Source organism: Aspergillus aculeatinus (genome assembly GCF_003184765.1).
Source record: "Aspergillus aculeatinus CBS 121060 unplaced genomic scaffold BO66scaffold_46, whole genome shotgun sequence".
In the NCBI taxonomy this organism is placed as follows: Eukaryota; Fungi; Ascomycota; class Eurotiomycetes; order Eurotiales; family Aspergillaceae; genus Aspergillus; species Aspergillus aculeatinus.
Genome location: NW_020291515.1, coordinates 287006 through 305203, shown reverse-complemented (window position 1 = coordinate 305203; position 18198 = coordinate 287006). Strand labels below are relative to the sequence as shown.

At 54.5% G+C, this 18198-nt stretch overlaps 7 protein-coding genes across 7 annotated transcripts; 4 read left to right on the top strand and 3 right to left on the bottom strand.

The window, feature by feature from the left end:
• Positions 1-102: 102 nt before the first annotated feature.
• BO66DRAFT_165643 (karyopherin MSN5) lies at positions 103-4167 on the top strand. Its single transcript, XM_025642260.1, has 2 exons — positions 103-3423; positions 3474-4167. The coding sequence occupies exons 1-2, from the start codon at positions 405-407 to the stop codon at positions 4145-4147; spliced, it is 3693 nt and encodes a 1230-aa protein (XP_025500803.1). The 5' UTR covers positions 103-404; the 3' UTR covers positions 4148-4167.
• Positions 4168-4497: 330 nt separating this feature from the next.
• BO66DRAFT_355987 (putative NADH-ubiquinone oxidoreductase subunit GRIM-19) lies at positions 4498-5579 on the bottom strand (the record flags this gene model as incomplete). The annotated part of the gene is made up of 4 exons (XM_025644867.1): positions 4498-4802; positions 4941-5093; positions 5223-5329; positions 5529-5579. 4 exons carry the CDS (start codon positions 5577-5579, stop codon positions 4754-4756), a joined length of 360 nt encoding a protein of 119 aa, XP_025500802.1. The 3' UTR covers positions 4498-4753.
• A 252-nt stretch (positions 5580-5831) lies between these two features.
• On the top strand, positions 5832-7251 carry trm10 (tRNA (guanine(9)-N(1))-methyltransferase). Its single transcript, XM_025647957.1, has one exon. It carries the CDS (start codon positions 5990-5992, stop codon positions 7232-7234), a length of 1245 nt encoding a protein of 414 aa, XP_025500801.1. The 5' UTR covers positions 5832-5989; the 3' UTR covers positions 7235-7251.
• Positions 7252-7432: 181 nt separating this feature from the next.
• BO66DRAFT_473873 (uncharacterized protein) lies at positions 7433-10556 on the top strand. The gene is made up of 3 exons (XM_025653091.1): positions 7433-7702; positions 7875-9433; positions 9491-10556. The coding sequence occupies exons 1-3, from the start codon at positions 7684-7686 to the stop codon at positions 10310-10312; spliced, it is 2400 nt and encodes a 799-aa protein (XP_025500800.1). The 5' UTR covers positions 7433-7683; the 3' UTR covers positions 10313-10556.
• Positions 10557-10829: 273 nt separating this feature from the next.
• Positions 10830-12084, bottom strand: BO66DRAFT_304819 (putative oxidative stress response protein Oxr1; the record flags this gene model as incomplete). Its single annotated transcript, XM_025643233.1, has 3 exons — positions 10830-10974; positions 11054-11161; positions 11210-12084. Coding segments are annotated over 3 exons (1128 nt in total), but the record flags the coding sequence as incomplete, so codon positions are not given.
• Positions 12085-12520: 436 nt separating this feature from the next.
• On the top strand, positions 12521-14090 carry BO66DRAFT_380453 (uncharacterized protein; the record flags this gene model as incomplete). The annotated part of the gene is made up of 2 exons (XM_025645904.1): positions 12521-12940; positions 13001-14090. Exons 1-2 carry the CDS (start codon positions 12714-12716, stop codon positions 14088-14090), a joined length of 1317 nt encoding a protein of 438 aa, XP_025500798.1. The 5' UTR covers positions 12521-12713.
• A 36-nt stretch (positions 14091-14126) lies between these two features.
• BO66DRAFT_422526 (subtilisin-like protein) lies at positions 14127-17462 on the bottom strand (the record flags this gene model as incomplete). The annotated part of the gene is made up of 5 exons (XM_025650052.1): positions 14127-14562; positions 14679-15230; positions 15737-15911; positions 15973-16250; positions 16329-17462. 5 exons carry the CDS (start codon positions 17460-17462, stop codon positions 14284-14286), a joined length of 2418 nt encoding a protein of 805 aa, XP_025500797.1. The 3' UTR covers positions 14127-14283.
• Positions 17463-18198: the final 736 nt, after the last annotated feature.

Below are 18198 nucleotides of genomic sequence, written 5' to 3'. Positions count from 1 at the left end.
TCGGCGCCTCGCAGGGAATCTCCTTTACTGAGCCGCAACTGCCCTCCCAACCCCCTCCCCCAAAACGGCGGTTGCCGTGTGTTCAGCGATTACTCAGTGTTGCCCACTTGCGCCAAACAGCATCACTGACTTCGTGGCTGAAAGTCCCGGCGGGCAGGAGTCTATTATTACCTTCCCTTAACTAATTTTCCCCTCCAGTTGTCAAAAAGTTTGCCCAAGCCAATTCCGCTTCCACCACGGAAGTCTGGGAACCCCCCAAACGAACCAGAAGGAGGTTTTGCAGGGGTCTAAAAGATAATGAGAACATTGCAAGCATCACTTCAGCAATTGTCAAGGTAATCATAGCTTTTTTTTTCTTGTCTTTGTTTCAAGAGCAGCGAAGGAGTTGTTTTCCCACATCATCCATGGCCGCCGAAGGTGATCTATCGGAGGGCCGCATGGCCGACATCATCCGCGCCTTGGAGCTTATCCACAACCCGTCCTCCACCAACGAGCTACGCAGAGAAGCCTTGACCTTTGTCGAGGCCCAAAAAGAGAGCAAGTCGGCAGCGCACAATGGTTATATGCTTGCGCTTCCCGAGCAGACCAATCCTCTCGTCCGCTATTTCGGTCTGGGTTTGTTGGATCATGTCTTGCGCCACACCTCCTTTGAAGCTCAAGACCAGATTTCGGCTATCAGGGACCTCGTTCTGAAGTTGGCGGAGTCGATCCGACCGGAAGATCCTGCTTACATTCGCAACAAGATCCCGCAACTGTGGGCCGAGGTCGCCAAGAGGAGCTGGGGCTTGGATTGGAATTCCATGGACGAAACGCTTCTTCAATTCTGGAATGCAAGCCTCGTCCATAAGGAATTGGTACTATCCATTCTTGAAACTCTGTCGGAGGACATCTTCTATCGTGAAGATACCGTATCATCCTTGCGTGGCACGGACCTAAACCGGGCTATGGTCGAGATCTGTACGTCCCTGGCCGTCTTCGAGGAAATCCATCCTAAGAAGGATAATCTTGAGCTGCGTTGCGGACCTGAGGGATGGATGTCTCGCATTTGCGCTTTTCTGCACGACTGTACCGGGAACATCCAGAACTCGAAGCAGGCCCGGGACTCCGCACTGAAAGCGCTTGCCACTCTCAAATCCCTGCTGACATGGGCAATCCCCAAGGCCGTGCTCTCGTCCAACTGTGTCCCCTGCATAGCCAGTGCGTTCACCTGCAATGACGAGCTTGTGCTCTTGGCGGCTGTTGAAGCTCTGCATGCGCTGTACAGCAGGTCTCACGTTGAGATTGAAGGATTCCAGCCCTTGGTACACTTCATGTACGAGACTCAAGCGCTCAGTGTGCTGCAGAAGCTGTACGAATGGTCAGTTGTGGGACCAGACGATGTGGACGACACCAAGTATACTATTTGCAAAAAGCTCTCCGAGATGGTTTCGTACATCGCTGGATTTCTCGAAGAGAAGGCATTCTCATTAGAAAGCGCACAGGGCATGGACCTACCTTTCTTCTTTCATCTTACCATTACTGTCATCCAAAATCAAAGTCTCACAATCTCGATCCCTGTCCTTCATGTGTGGTCTAAATTGATAGCCTCCGAGAGGATCGGAAACACGGACCTCGTTATTGGTCTAATCCCTTCGCTGCTGAGTATTTGTACTGAGCGCCTCATTCGCTGGGAATCTCTGCCTGCAGAATCCGACAATCCTACAGTGATGTTCCTTAATGAGGACATTGACACAATCCCCGAGAGACACGCGTTTGTCGGGAACTATCGCCGATACTGTTCCTCCATCATCGAAACGATCGTCCAGAAGCGACCCCAGGATGCCATACCTCATATACTTGCCGGAATTGACGGAAACCTAGACAACCTTTACAGCGGCGTGGAACCTTTCACCGTGAAGTCATTTTCAAAGACCTCGATACCCCTTATGCGGGCCGATACGCAATTTGCGGTTGTCGAAGCAACGCTAAAAGGGTACAACAAATGGGTATCTGCTCATGGAAAGATGCCTCAGCAAGATGAACAGAAGCGCAGCGACCTGGAACAGATCTTGGAGGCGTGGGCTTTCAAATTAATGCAGCGTAATTTTGAAGATCCGGTTTTGAAACAGAGAGTAATCAAGCTCATTGTCGATATTTCCGCCAGAGCTCTCGACAAGACCCCGAGCTTTGCGCTCAAAGCATTGGAGTACATCTTGATGACCCGCCTCCCGGACCAGCCAGAGTATCCCGTCTACTCGGAATCAGTCAAGGAGCTTCACGGTCTGGCCAGTCATGAGCTCCGGCGGTTGGCCATGCGCTACGCAGACTACTTCTCTACTTTCTACGACATATTGGAACCCAAGATCAAGGAGATATCCATGGCCAACCGGGTAGACGATAAGCTTCACATGGAGCTCACTTCCATCCTGCTTATCATCATGCAACGAGCGAATAATGTCGAACCCTACCTTCGCCAGTCTCGTCTTCTGTCTTTCGTGGAGCCGATCAAGCAAGCATGGCAGGAGGAAGAATTCCGAACTGTGAGCTCGACATTCGAGGGCTTCTGTGCTATGCTTGGACTACAGAATGTCGGAGCATATATGCAGTCCAGACAGGCTCAAAAACTCGAAGACTGGTCTTCTGTTCCTCTGGACAATGAGGGTAAGCTCATTCAGGAAGAAATGACTAGGAAGTTCCAGCAACTACCTTTGAGAGGTACCAAGACGATGCTGGCCGTCTCGACGGATAAGCTCAAAAGGTCTGAACCAGCATATGAGCTTGCTTGCAATGTATGGCATGATCTTATTCCTATCATCTTGCCGACGCTTCTACAGTTAGTCAGTAATGCCCATGCCTTCCACAATCCCGGCAACTGGAAGGGCTTGCCCGCAGACATGGCGCCGGTTGTGGAACGCATCTTGACCGATAGATTTTGGCAAGCCGGGATTTCCACTGGTAGCCGTGATGAGTTCTATGCTAAGATCACTGCATCTCGTGGCTCAGTCGAAGGATTCGCCTCATCTGTGAGAGGCAAGATTCGAGCTGTGCGTGAAGCGTGCTACTCAATGTTATTCAGCATGAGCCGACTACGGGAGAATTTCTATGGATTCGCAGAACTTCCAGGTCCCCTCTCACAAGCTCTTTTCAAGGACTCCGTCCACCTTTCCTCTCATCAGTTCTCTGTTCTTCTCAATATCTCACGCTGCTTGATTGATGACTGCCCGGTTCGCTTCCGAAGCAACTTTCTGCCTCCAATGCTGGCCACCCTCTTTACCAGCATCGACAAGAAGGTCACATCAGAATGGGAGCTGATTGAACAGAGAAAAGAGGGACTTGCTGAGTCTGATGACCTGACTGACGAGATGAAGTCCGAGAGTATCTTGCGCCAGTTGACGTATTCTGCGGTGATCATGGTAGCCAGTCTGCTCGATCCTCAGCGTGGTGGTAAGTCAGAGAGCGTTGAACATTTAGAAGCATGCTAAAGAATGATTCAGATCCTGATGACGAGCTAGCAGATCCCAGCGCTCTGCAGCCTGCACCGGCACTCTCGGACTCCATCCGGCATTTTATTCTTTCTTCACCTGAGATATTTGAGCCAGTTATGCTTTTCTGCACCCATGCCCTTCGTATGCGCGATACCCGTTGCTGCAGCATCATCACCCGTGTCATTCGCTCCATCCTGCAAGACTTTGCCCCTCCGAACAATACACCTACCACAATCACCATCCGCGAGTTCATCTCTTCCGAGGTCCTCAAGGCTTGCATCACGTCTGTGCATGAGCCCTATTTTGTCGACATGCAGAAAGATCTTGCTCAGCTCATTGCGTCTATCTGGGTACTCTACGGCTCGAGCAGCCCGACCCCGCGCGCAGTGATTCTGAGCCTTCCTGGCATGAGCGAGCAGCGAGTGGCCAATGCAGAGGCCGCGCTGGTAAGGTCAACTGCCGCAAGACAGCAAAGAGCCTTGATCTTGGATCTTCTAGAGAGTCTGAGAGGCGTCAGCATAGCTGAGCAAGGCAAGATCTTGGGTTCGCGCGAGGACCGCCGGAAAGCGCGGAGTGCCCTGCAGGAGAGATACATGACGAGTGAGATGGAGGGCCAGCAGAATCAGAAAGTCGATATCAACGACGGACCGGATCTGTCCGGGGTGGCGGATTTGTTTGGTTAGGATCCCACAGTTTATAAACTTTTTTGGGGTAAGACCGCTTCACGGTTTACCCCTTTGTATAGTACGGCGGTAGTGTACGGCCACTGCCGTTACAGCTACCTCTTTGTCGGGTTGCATAGCTATTACTAAAGAATATAGACAGCTTGTTGAAGCCACCTGGGGTTCAGGGAGCGAGAAGTGCCAAGGTAATTCGGGCAAGCGCAAACAGCAGTCGCCGAGTTGAGATCACATAGTATAATTGCCGATAGCAGTGTCTTGAACATGACACGACGGCTAACTTGATGTCACTTATCTCGTATGAACGCTGCAGTAACCCAGCTTATACTCTGCCAGCTACGAAGGCTTCACCTCTCCACGTGGAGGCGGATCATCCCAATTGAGCATAAACCAAGATCCATCTCATAAATTCAGGATTCTGTCGCCCCTACACCCCAGGACGCAAGGAGTCGAAACTACCTCTTTGGAAAAACAAGAACAAACTTTAAAAAAACAAACACACTAGCAATTCTAAGTAAAGTACAGTACACTACACAACGAAAACAAACCATGAAGCAAGAAAAAATGTCTTCAAATTTTTTTGGTATTTGATTCTCAAAAAACTTCAGTTTACTCAGTAACCTGCGAAGGGGTATAGGCGAAAGTAGGGCGGACGAAGCTGGTGTATTTCGTTATTAGTTTTCCGAAGCATGAACCATAGCATATTCATAGCATATTCATAGCATGAAACATAGCATGATATTCGACCCCGGGAAAAAAAAAAGAGAGAGGTAGGGGGTTGGGGGCGCACGCGTACCGGTCAGAGTTATACACCCGATTCTCCGAGCCGAAGAGCTCCTGCTCGCGGGCCTTGTCGGCGTAGTAGCGACGGACCTGATCGCGGTCTTCCTCGGCCTGGAGGAGGGGGATGATGTGCAGGCGGCCCCAGAGTTTCTCGCGGCCGAGCTCGCTGGGATGGTTGTTAGCTTCGCTTCGCTTCTTCTTGGTGTCTAAGCTGTCTATTTCTGTTTCTGTCTCTCTGGCTGGCGAGGGGTTGGGATTGCGGTGCTGAAGGAGAGGGGGGGTGGACTGGACGTACTGCATCTCACGCATCGAGTAGTATTGCTTGTACAGACCGTAGCTGACGGCCCCGACCATTCCGGCGAGGTAGACGATGGGACGGAAGCCGCGGACGGGGACGTTGCGCTGTTTCCATTGAGGGAGGCGTTAGCTTGCTGGGCTGAGATTGGGGGGTGTAGGGGGCGGTGATTTGGAGTCCGTGGCCATTGGAGGTTGCACGCGCTGGGATATAGAGGGGGAATTTGAATCGATGGTATAGCAATCGATCGGTTGCGTCCGGGGTTGGCGCTGATATCCCAGGAAAGCTCGGAAGGGTCATTCGCACCTTGTATTGCACCTGGTGGTAGCCCCCAGCGGGGGGCATGTCCTGAGGCATGGTGATCGGTTGGGAGGGGGGTGGACGATTGGTTTGGGTTCAGGTGAGTCGTACCGTACGGCCGGGCCGAGCTTCGATTTGGAGATATGATGCCGTTGGTGGTTTGAGGTTGGGAGAGTGTGACGGTCACGTGCTGGACGGCGGATGTGGTAATGCGGGCTGGCTGGGTTCTTATTGGTGGGGTGTTCCTTTCCCCCCATGGCGGTCCGAAATTCATTGATCAATTGTTCTTGAAGCCATTGTCGATTGTTCCGTTTATGAACAGCGGAAGTTTGGATTTCTTGGATAGCTGGGCCGGTTTGGCGAGAGAATATACTATATTTACAGTGTCTATTTGGAGGACGCTTGTCTTGGGAGACTTTTGTTGCTGGGCTTTGTCTCAATTGTGAAGAGTTCTTTCTTCCCTGAAAATGGAGGAAGGTCGTCCCAGAAAGTTGGTCAAGCTCGACCACGACGACTCGCAACAACCGCCACTACCACAACAGGACACAACGATGGCGGAGTCGGCTCCTGTGCCGGAACCCTCAACTGCGCCAGTCGAAACCCGCGATAACGATGATGATACCACCACCACAACAACAGCGAACAATGGCGCCCCAAGCGACCCGACCGACGAGACGGCCCCGATGTCCAAGCGCGCCATGAAGCGCCAGCGTCGCCGGGAACAGTGGGAGGAAGGGCGCGAACAGCGCAAGGTCAAGCGGAAGGAGCGCATCCAGGCCCGCAAGGAGCGCCGGCGGGCGGAGCTCCAGGTCGCAAAGGACGAGGGCCGCGAGGCGGAGTTCCGCAAGGAGCACGAGCGCACCCCCGCGCGGTTCCGGAAGGGCACCCTGCTGCCCCTGACGCTGATCCTCGACTGCGGGTTCGACGAGCTGATGATCGAGAAGGAGCGCATCTCGCTGGGCTCGCAGCTGACCCGGTCGTACTCGGACAACAGCCGCGCGCCGTTCCGGTCGCACCTGGTGGTCTCCTCCTTCAACAAGCTGCTGAAGCAGCGGTTCGACACCGTGCTGGCCAAGACGTACGAAAACTGGAAGGGAATCCGCTTCCTGGAGGAGGACTTCGTCGAGGCCGCGGAGAAGGCCAAGGAGTGGATGGTCGTGCCGGACGGCGGCCGGTTCGAGGGCGTCTTTGCGGACAAGGCCGACACAAAACCCGAGGACGGCGAGATTGTCTACTTGAGCAGCGACAGTCCGCATACCTTGACGGAGCTGAAGCCGTTCAGTACCTACATCATCGGCGGACTGGTGGATAAGAACCGCCACAAGGGGATTTGCTACAAACAGGCCGTCGAGCGGGGGATCAAGACGGCCAAGCTGCCGATCGGCGAATACATCCAGATGGCCTCCCGTCAGGTCTTGGCTACGAACCATGTGGTGGAGATCATGCTGAAGTGGTTGGAGGTGGGCGACTGGGGCAAGGCTTTTATGGAGGTCATCCCCCAGCGCAAAGGCGGCACTTTGAAAGAGTCAGTCAGTGAGTCGGGGGAGCCGCAGGATGGAGAAGATGAGGCAGAGGAGGAAGAAGAAGAAGAAGAAGAGGGGGAGAAAGATGCCGAAGAAGAGGCTGAGGCCATTCAGGAAGCAAATGCTGTTGCACAAGAGCAGGAGCAGGAGGAACAAAACGATGCAGTAGAAGCCAAAGAGGGCAATTAAATTGGAGCTAGAACCATGGGAATGTAATGTATGTACTGTACTGTAAGTTACTTGTGACTGATGATGAAATTTCACATGATTGGCATGCACCGCCACCCGAGCCACAGGCCGATCAACGCCACAGCCGTTGCCACTCGATGACGGCAGAAAACAACAACAGCGGAAATCAAAACATTTTATTTTCTACTTCACTCACTACAAGGCTTCGCCTGCCATCCCACACTCACAAGTTGCAGTAGGCTTGAGTCAGCCTGCCGTTGACTGTTCTCTGCCACTGCTACGAAGTCCTTCACTCTCGGCAACACCAGTGATCTATACTTTTCCTACTTCTCTTGCATCTGGATTGATCAACACCCCTGCTCCCCTAGCAACAGGATCCCCCCCCCTCTCTGATATCACCCGAACAAACAACCTGTTGCTGTTGCTCCGACGCCCGGCCAGCTGCAGCCATGTTCATGCTCCGCAATGGTAAGTTCCTCTCATTTAGCTTTTGGTCTAGGCTCAGGATCAGACACTTTCACTTTCCTCATTCACTTGACCCCACCATCGACCCCTCCTTCCCTCTCCCCGGTCACCTCTTCATCTCTTGACCTCATCCCTCCACCATCACATGCTAACCATCTACCCTTCTTCTTTTCAGTGAGCAAGTACCTCTTCGGAGACACTTCCAAAGAATCCATCATCGAAATTCCTCAGGGACAACTGTACCTTGTCCGCCCCCTATCGCCCAAGGGATATTCAGAGCTCATCTTCAAGGACGCCGCTGCCTCCATCAGACGCACCGGGCAGGAATTTCAATATCAACTCGTCGTTCAACGAGCTTACGAGGAAGGGGAAGAGGAGCTTGCCGAAGACGACGACGAGCAAGGCAGTGACAGCTTGGATAAAGACGAGAAGGTCTTCCTGCTCGACCAAGCCCTTCACTTTCGTTCTGAGGTCCGCGAAGGTGGTGCCAAGATCCTGGCCTGGAGAGACCTCAGTGGCGACGTAGGTGATCTCTTCGAGTTTGTCTGCGACGCGTCCGTGCCGGCGGACAAGGTTTCCACCTTTGAGTTGGCCGCCCTTCAGTGCCAGTACGAGCGGACGTATAGAACGAGCTCGCAGAAGGCTACTCGGGAAGAGCTGCAAGAGTTCTCATTCCAAGAGGAGAAGCCCATCCCGTCAGCAAGTCCCATCTCTTCGCCCACCAAGTCTCGCGACCACTCGATCGATTCTCCCGACGCAGCAACTGCCATGGCGAGGGACGTGGAATATTCCAAATCGAAGGGCCTGATCAAGCCTGCTGCTCAAGACGAATCGACTGTTGCTCCGCCGTCGGCTGCGCAACCTGAGCCCCGGGAGATTCTCGCGCAAGAGAAGGCCGAACTGCATCTCTTCGATTTCCCCACTGGAACTTTTGTACAGCAAGATGCCAATATCACCGCGACAGTCTCCGAGGTTGGTGACTGGCAATATTGGCTGCAGATTAGTGGAGACGACAAGGAATGGCTTGGCCAGGCAGTCGTCGCTGATATCAACCCTGTCTTCAACTTTGAATATTTGTCCTTCATCTTCAACGCCTACAGCGAGGACGGTTCAGCCTACTCTTGGCTCCTGCGCTTCCACGATCAAGAGACGGAAGAGAGATTCCAAGAGGGTCTCATGCAGGCGCTGTGGGAACAGCTGAACGAAATGAAGTGGGCCAAGGTCAAGGAGAATGAGAAGGAGTATGTTTTGGACGCCTTCCAGGATCTGACCATGGAGGACGCTGAGGAGCGCGAAGCCGAGGCTGAGGCCGAGGAGGAAGAGGATTCCGAAGAAGAGGACCAGGATGACGGTCAGCGTAGCGAACACTACGATTCCGACGAGGAAGAAGACGATGTGGTGACCCGTGAAGATGATGGCAATGTCAACTCGCAATTGGCCGTCGGTTACAAGCACGATCGTTCGTTCGTGGTTCGTGGTTCTAAGATCGGCGTGTTCAAGCACACCCCCAACAACAACCTCGAGTTCTCGACCAACATCTCCAAGGTTGAGACTCCAAGTGGCAAGCTTTTCAGTCCGAAGAAGGTCATGCTACACGCCGAAGATTCGAACATGATCTTGCAGAACAGCGATGACCCCAACTCCCTCTATCGCATGGACTTGGAGTACGGCAAGATTGTGGACGAGTGGAAGGTGCATGATGACATCCCCGTGCACACCTTTGCCCCGGAGAGTGTAAGTCAACTTCCACATTAGTACCTGTGATTCAATGATCGCTAACTTTGCGCCTAGAAATTCTCCCAAATGACTTCCGCTCAATCTTTCATTGGTGCCTCGAAGAATGCTCTGTTCCGCGTCGATCCCCGTGTGGCCGGAAACAAGTTGGTGGAGTCTGAGCTGAAGCAATACGCCAGCAAGAACGACTTCTCCTCTGTGGCTACCACGGAGAAGGGATACATTGCCGTCGCGTCTAACAAGGGCGATATCCGCATGTTTGACCGACTTGGTATCAATGCTAAGACTCATATTCCTGCGCTGGGTGAGCCTATTATTGGTCTCGATGTGTCCGCCGACGGTCGCTGGGTCTTGGCCACATGCCGCACTTATCTCCTGCTCATCGACGCCCTGCAGAAGGACGGCAAGAACGAGGGCAAGCTAGGCTTTGAGCGTTCTTTCGCCAAAGACTCCAAGCCGCAGCCTCGTCGTTTGGGTCTGCAGCCCGCTCATGTTGCCCAATTCCAGCACGAGACCAAGAAACCAATTGCTTTCACGCAGGCTCGCTTCAACACGGGTGTTGACTCACAGGAAACGTCGATCGTTACCGCTACCGGTCCCTTCATCATCACTTGGAGCTTGAAGAAGGTCATCGCTGGCCGCAAGGACCCTTACACCATCAAGCGGTACGGTGAGGAAGTCATGGCCGACAACTTCCGCTTCGGTTCGGACAAGAATGTCATTGTTGCGCTACCCAACGAAGTCAACATGGTGGCGAAGAAGAGTCTGCTGAAGCCGACGCGTGAGAGTATCGCTGGTCCCTTACCCATGACTCCTCGGCGCCGTACGCAATGGGGTAGTCGTCTGGGCAGGGACGACATTGTCAACTCGCCGTATTGATGCTGACTTGGTGGTTTTCCTGTTTCGGTTTATCGCATTGCATACCCCTCTGTGTTATTTATTTTTTGAGTCTGTCCCTTCTACACGTTTGGTGTCAACATTCCTGCTTAACATCACGGATCGTAATGTTTTGATGGATTTCTCTGACGGTGGGATTGGGAATGGCAAATGATGCGACGATGATACTTCTCCTAGGTAGCTCTATGTAGTGGTAATCAAAGTACACGAATTATGAGATGACGATGGATTATCCGAGCAGTGCCACAGTACTGTAGTGGGCGCTGCCTATACTAATTCCCAATTGGCATTTCGTCTGCCTCGCGCGCACCAAACCCCCTCCCCTGATTCATGCCACCTGGCCGGGTCAATGTTCAGATTATTATAGACCATTCTGCCCGCAGATCATGATCCCCCCCTTTGTTATAATCCAGCAGCAATCAATCTACATATGACCGAGTGGAGACACACACATATACCTTATTACCCAAAACCGGGGGCCTCATTTGCGCGCCCGACCCTAAGAACCGACATACCAAACCTCCACCCCGAGGATATCGAACTTGACGCCTTCATCCGAGAGCGGCTCATTGCCAAAAGTCTGGGACGCGGCACTGACGCCTTTCTCCAAGCTCGAGTCCACCCAGAGCCCGTAATGCCCATCCCTAGACCACCAGTTTGTTAGCACGTCCAATATCACGATCCCCCCTTGATGAATAAAAGAGGGAGGGAGATAAAACTCACCCCCCACCAAGACTCAGAAACCCCGTCTCACAGAACATCATATAATCATTGACACCGCTGTAGGGGAACGCCTTGAAGCGGATCTGCTCCGGCGTCGCCGTCCCACTACTCCTACTACTGTGCCCAGTGTTCTGGGGGCTACTACCCGTCACCGACAAGTTTCCGCTGGTACGAGGCAAGGGACTCCGGCTCCGCAGGGTGGTCGACCGCCCGGCGTGCGTGGTGTCCGCGCTGGGCGGTAACGGGAGCCCGGCGCGTTCGAGCGCGGCCAATGCGGCATCTTCTTCGTGGTGGTCGATCGCGGACATCGACTGTAGGAGTTGGGCGGTCGAGGGCGGCTGTAGCACCGAGGCGCGCCAGAGGAAACATTCGCCTGTGCCGAAGTAGTGCGAGTCCGGGTGCGGGGGGTCGGTCATGTAGGCGCCGAAGACGGCGCCGGTGCTGCCATTATTTTTGGTGGAGGTTGTTGTTGTTGTTGAGGAGGTGGTGGTTGAGGAGGAGATGGTGGAGGGGGAGGGAGAGGCGTCGCGGATGATCAGGACGTAGCCCGCCCGCGGGCTGCGTTGGGAGATGGCGCGGCAGTTCTCGTACAGGGTCGACAGCGAGGCGCCGTCGCGTTCCAGGCTATAGGCTAGGCGCCAGGTGTCGCACAGTTGGAGGCGGGCGGGCACCAGCAGCCGGATCTCCTCGGCCAGCGAGCGCGTGAGCAGGTAGTCTTCTTGGTTGTTGTCGGGGTGGTGGCTGGAGGGGTCGGTTAGGGTTAGAGGGGTCAGTGGAGGGGGTTGGAAGGGGGAGGCGGTTCGGACGGGCGTGAAGAGCGTGTTGGTTGTGGATGATCTGTCGGTGGGCGTGGTGTTGGAGTGCCAAGGGCGGCGCATCGTGCTGCTGTCCTTGTTGCTGTTGTTGTTGTTGTTGCTACTTTTGGTGGATTGAGGGTCGGTGAAGCGGCGGTACAGGCCTGAGACGACGTGGGTGACCGGGTAGGAGAAGTAGGAAGCTGCTGATTGATGGAGGGAGGAGGATCGCTGCTGCTGGTGGTGGTTGTGGTGGTGGTGGTGGTGTTGCTGGGTTGGAGTTTGTTGTTGCGATTGTTCGTGGGACTGGTCGAGGTGTCGAGGGGAGGAGGAAGTACTCGAGGACAGCGAGTATGACGACATGCGTGCGGAGATGCTCAGGACTTCTTGCAATTGAAGTGGTGGAATTGAACGAGTGTCATAGATCGATTTGGTAAGAGTCAGATACTGACAAAGACTATGGAGGGGAGGAGGGGAGAGAAAGAGGAAGACGAAGCAAGTGGAGAGGAGAAGAGGAGAAGAGGAGAGAGAGGGTGGATGATGATGAGGTGTGAACAAGATAAGGAGTTTAATCAATCAATCAATCATCAGCCCACACCAATTTAGTTCACAGGATCCTCGTGTATGCTTCTAGATCAGACCTTTAGACTCAATTCCACCATTATTCTATACTTCTATAGCCAATCCTATGCAACCAATCATTCTATACAGCTACTCTATTCTTTACCATTTGCCATGTTCCACTTGCTGCTTGCTACACACTAATTGATTGTCTCCGTATCTTTTTGTACTGCAAAATATCTTCAATCGCAACCTCCCCCACTCCAGCTCTGCACATCCATTGAGCGCCACCCCAACACTGCAACATGACAGACTCTCCGTCTCCTCCCTTGCAGCAACCTGCCTCCAACACCACTGTCTTCCTCGATCAACCTCCCAGCTGCCTGCAATTCTGCCCCGCAATCCCCGACTGCTGCATCATCGGCACCTACTTGCTGTCCGAACAGAAAGACGAAGCAAATGACTCCGACATCAAACAGACCAAGACTGGCTCTCTGCAGCTCTGGCGCATAAACCCATCCACCAACGAGCTGTAAGCTTCTCTATATCCTGCCAGCATCACCCCAAGAACGAGGCAACTAACCCCAACCAGCACTTTGCTCTCCAAACTTCCTCTTCCCTACGCAGTCTTCGACCTCCACTTCCACCCACGCGATCCCTCCCTCCTCTCCATCGCAACAAGCGCAGGCACCGTCGCCTTCTTCCGCCTCACGCCTGGCCAAAATGCTGATCAACCACCCACCCTAACCCATCTGCTTACACATTCTGTCCACGAAGACCCCTCCATCCCCGCCCTCTTCCTCGCCTGGACGCCCTCGACCTGGCCATCCCCAATTCCCAGCACCAATACTGACACCACCCCCCTCGACGCCTTCGCCGTCACCTTCTCCGACAGCCTCACCACCATCTTCCAATATACCCCCGGCCCGACCGCAGACTCACCACCCCAGATCGCAGAACTCGATTCCTTCCCGGCCTCGCAGGCCATCGAGGTCTGGTTCGCCGCGCTCGCGACCTTTCCCGACCAGCAGCAGCAACAAATCCCCTACATCCTCACCGGAAACGACTTCGGCGCCCTCCACACCCGCCGCTACGACACCAACCCCACAACCCCATCAGAGACGGACGACAGTCAGCCCCAACCCCTCGCCGCGCTGCTCGACCACCACGACCGCGCCCGCCACCACACCGCGGGCATCACCTCCATCCTCCCCTTGCCCATTCCACTCCGAGACGACAGTCCCGTCATTCTCACGGGGAGCTACGACGAGTCCCTGCGAGTGTACCACGCCACTCGACGCGGGGAGGTTCTCGCGGAGATAGGGCTGGGCGGGGGCGTGTGGCGGCTGCAGCTTCTGTCATCGTCGTCGTCTTCATCACAGTCTGTGGATGGAGACGAGGTAGACGAGGGATGGACCGGGCTGGTGTTGGCGAGCTGCATGCACGGCGGGACGCGGGTGGTGCGGGTGCGGTGCCCCTCTGCGGAGTCCGGGTGGGAGTTGGAGATTCTGGCGGAGTTCACGGAGCATGAGAGTATGAACTATGCGTCGGATGTGTGGAAGACGGCGGGCGGGTATGAGCTACCTGTGCGCAGCAGCGATACGCCGGAAACGCAGGAGATCCTCTGTTTGTCGAGTAGTTTCTATGATCGGCGGGTCTGTTTGTGGCGGGTCCGGGTGTAGATAGATGTAAATAGATAAATCATAATATAGTGAATGCTTAGGTGTATACTGCAAGATATACTCATCTACCCTCCGCAGGAGAGAGAGAGAAGAAAAATGGCATAGTAATCCTCATTAACATGATGCAGACACCCCCCACCCCCCGAATCTTTGTCTAAGTTACACCACCTCACTCCACAGGAGAAAACGGCCCTTAAACAATCGTCTCCAACTCCCGCGCATACCCGATCGCATTCTCAATGATCGTCCCACTCGCGACCAGGATATCCTTCTCCGAGCGGGCGGCCGCCTCGGGCTCGACGGGGAAATAGATCCGGCCGTCGCGCAGCACCCACCCCCGCTGCTGGGCGAACTCAATCACCGCGCCTTCCGAGTCCATGAAGAGCAGGTTCTTGGCGTTGGAGATCGGCAACGACGGGTACGCCTTCTCGGAGCAATCGGCGATTTCGCTACGGATCGTACCCACGAGGACCTATATACCTCACACGAATCACGTTAGCAAGCGCACACACACACTGCACCAATCTCCACCTCCCATCCCCCTAAGAAAAGAATGCCGGCAAAAAAAAAAAAAGGGAGGAGACATACACTCGAAAACAGCCCGAAATCCTCGCCGGGCACCCGCTCGGAATTCGTCTCCCGCCACACCTTATCGTAGCTCCCTTCCATGAGATTCCGCTCCAGCTCCACGGGGTACTTGATGAAGGGGTCATCCTCGACGCTCCGGCCCTGCAGGCTGGCCTCCTCGACCAAGCCCTCCAGCACCGTGTGGAAGCTCGTGCTGTCGCCCATGCTCAGCAGGAGCAGCAGGTACAGGCCTGTGATCTTGCTGCGTTGGCTGTTGCTGTTGGTGTTTCTTTCCCGGGAATCGCGCTCCAGATCGTAGAACGGCTGCAGTTGTTGGTAGTAGCGCGTGAAGCCGGGGGCGTCGGTCTGACGGATCGCGGCGAGGGCGCCGAGCTCGAGGATCTCGCGCGCCAGCGGGAGCAGCTCCCGCGGTGTGGTCGGGGTGGGGATCAGGGCGTTCTGCTGGAGGAGCGTGCGCTTCGCTTGTGTGAGGATGCTGCTGGCTTTTTCGAGGTTGTGCGCGCTCAGGCTGCTGTGGAGCTGGGTGATGAGGGTGCGGAGGTCGGTGGCCATCTTTGGGGTTGGGGGTTTTGGGCCGGTTCGTTGGGGGGTTGAAGGGGGAGGAGAAGGTTAGGGGTGCGGGATGGGGTGCTGGGCGTGAGGACTGGATGGTCGGTGGTTGAGCTGTGGAGGGTGATGATGAGGACGGGTAAATTGAGAGGTTAGGATTGAGATGTTGTACGTAGGATGAGGGTTGGGCTGATGGACGTTGACGTTGATGCTTGGAACTGCCGGGAAGAGCTGTCCCCGGGCGGTGAGAGACGGGTCACGTGTAGTTCGTGCTTAGAGCATCTTACCCGATTGGGAAATATCTACTGGACCTGGCAGGGCAGGTAGACAGCCCTCTTGGTTACTATAATTCAACGGTAAGAGGGATTTTGTTAGACATTGAAGAGAGTAGTAACTGGCTAAAGTGGCTAAGCTTCCAATGCAAGCTCCAACAGAGTCTCGTAGTATGGTGTGCCCAGCCCCGTCACCGGGTCCCAGCCTGGAGTCGCATTCCATCCGGCATACGGTACTTGCGCTCCCGTGGGTTCGTCACATCCGACCGATCCTCCATCGACAATATCCGTGAATCCTCTCTGTTTGAGCGAGTATAGCCATGGGTTCAAGAAGCCCAGTGTGGACTTGCCCTGCTCCAGACGCGCTGCATTCAGTCGAGAGATTATGGCGGCAAAGACAGGCGCCGCAGCACTACAGTTCCAGTCAATCCCGAGTTCGTGACTGCTAGTGACTAAGGAGAAGAAGATCTCACCTGGTGCCCCCAGTCTTCATCCACTCACCATGATCCCGAAGCACAAAGTTATTGGCCTGGGTGGAGACATCAGGGATGCCGCGTCCCTGTGGATTGTAAAGTCCTTCATACAGGTTCCCCAGGCTGTGCAAATAGCCCGTGACATCCGCATCCTGATAGGAAGGTCGAGCGAAGATATCCGAGAAGCCGCCTCCGGAGAAGGATATGGCAGACTCTGGGTTCGTCCCTTCCGTACCGCCCACCGATGTGACAAACGGACACGACGCCGGAAAGACGGGCTGGAACCGAGTCCGCCGTGTACCATCATGGGTCATACATGTATCGCCGGGCCCCCAGTCACCACTGCTGAAGATGACAGATACTCCCCTGGCCCCCAGCTGCGCGAAGAGGTTGCAGACAGCTTCTGCGTATGCTGCGGGTACAAACGGCTCTTCTTCCCCATAGGAGGTGCTAAGAACCGCAGGGAGATCTCTATCTGGTAGGTCAAGCAGGTAGTGCAGTTGCTCGAGATAGGGCTCATTTGTTGAGTCAGCTATGGTCAGCAACCCGGACTCTTGCACCATCGGCCCACGCCCGGCAGTAGTATAGTACACAGCAGACGCGTGGTAGGACAGTGATAGAGCGTATTGGATGTCAAGGGCCGCCTCACTGGACGGACTGAGCGAGTACTGGAGATTACGCCCACCATTGATGGAGACCACGGAGAAATTAGCATCGGCTTGATTTGGGGCATATTCTGCAAGGAATTGCTCCAGATCGTCGTACCGTGCATATTCCTCCAAGAAGCCGGAGACACCCAGCCGATTGCGTGGGTCGGGTGTTATCTCGGTATCATTGATCCCGTAGAGCTGGCGCAGACAAGCAGGAGTAACTGTCCTCGAGCAATTGCCAGCGAGGTCTTCTGCAGTGAGCGCAACAGGTACAAAGGTTTCGGGACTGTCAAGAGCTTGAGGGGATCCGAACCGTGTTGTAGGCTGGATGAGCTGAACAAACGGACGGATATTCTCTGGGACAGAGTATGCAAGCGTCCGAACCGTTGTCGTTTGTGTCCTTGGGTGGTAGAAGTGGCTGAATTGAGTCTTCATCATCGACTCGGCCTGCGATAATGGTATAGTGAACGCAAGCCAGTCGCCCCGATCTTCGATTGACTCGGCCGGCACATGTTCCCATTCTAGCCATGCACGGACTTTGGCAGCAACCTCGTCGGAAGGGCGCATCGACGCCCGAAGCTCCTCTCTGGTCAGATGGCGGCCATAGTCAGGATGGCCAGGAGTCGACCGGGCTATCACTTGCTCTTCGAACTGAGAGACATTGGACCTGCGCATCGCCAACCAGAATCTCGTTGGCGTTGATGTAGTAGGGCCAGACTGTCGCATCCATCCATCCGGGATACCCTGCAGCTGGTCTACTACGAGGTACCTGTCTGCAGGAATAGGGAGTGTAACGGTCCCACAGACCAGCACGGGCAAAATACCCAAGATGATCGGCATAAAACGCGGCCACATGCTTGCGATCTAGCATAGAAAACGCACGACATAATCGAAGGACTGCACCCACGTGGCTCATTCAAACCCCGGACTACACATGGCTTTTGTGTCATCGAGTGAATGACCGATATCTTCTGTCCTTCCGTATTTTCCACGTGACGATTACAACTAAGCTTCCTTCTGCATGGCGTCCGACGAGAGCTATTCCCTGTCAATCGCGGAATAAGCTCAAGCCTCAACCAGAGTCTGGGCCGGTCATTCCTTCAGCATGGTCAAGTGTGTAGAGTCTCTGATTGGTACCACCACGAGCTTAGTCTGTGAAACTTTCGACAATAGACACGTTGTCGGTCCGCTAGCCAATCCATTGTTTGGCCCGACATGAGTCCGAATGTGTCCTCGGCAAAAGTTGTGCGATTTCTTGGGTCGCTGCGGCCATTGTGTCTCTGGCTGTGATGGTGACGTCTGGGATTGGGCTCCCAGGCTGATGATGAAGCTTCTGGAAACTGTAGTAGGAGGTAGAGACGGATCAAACGGGAGCGTGAGGCCAATCGTCTGCGCGTTGGCCGTCTATTGAACACCGGCTAGGGAAGCTTGAAGCTTTATTGAGGACCAGATGGGGCGGACCCATTGATTGAGACCCGCTCCAAGCGATCCGCTAGTCCTGCTCGGGACCCTGTGGTTGCCTTAGGCCACAAAATTAGACGTTGGCTGAGGTTGGCCTGAGGTTGCTGTAGAGTTA

Excerpts from the sequence above, each read along its gene's own strand:
- BO66DRAFT_165643 (XM_025642260.1), top strand. The coding sequence starts at position 405 with ATGGCCGCCGAAGGTGATCTATCGGAGGGCCGCATGGCCGACATCATC. Across the intron at positions 3,424-3,473 it reads GCTCGATCCTCAGCGTGGTG|ATCCTGATGACGAGCTAGCA; the intron begins GTAAGTCAGAGA and ends AGAATGATTCAG.
- trm10 (XM_025647957.1), top strand. The coding sequence starts at position 5,990 with ATGGAGGAAGGTCGTCCCAGAAAGTTGGTCAAGCTCGACCACGACGAC.
- BO66DRAFT_473873 (XM_025653091.1), top strand. Across the intron at positions 9,434-9,490 it reads ACACCTTTGCCCCGGAGAGT|AAATTCTCCCAAATGACTTC; the intron begins GTAAGTCAACTT and ends CTTTGCGCCTAG.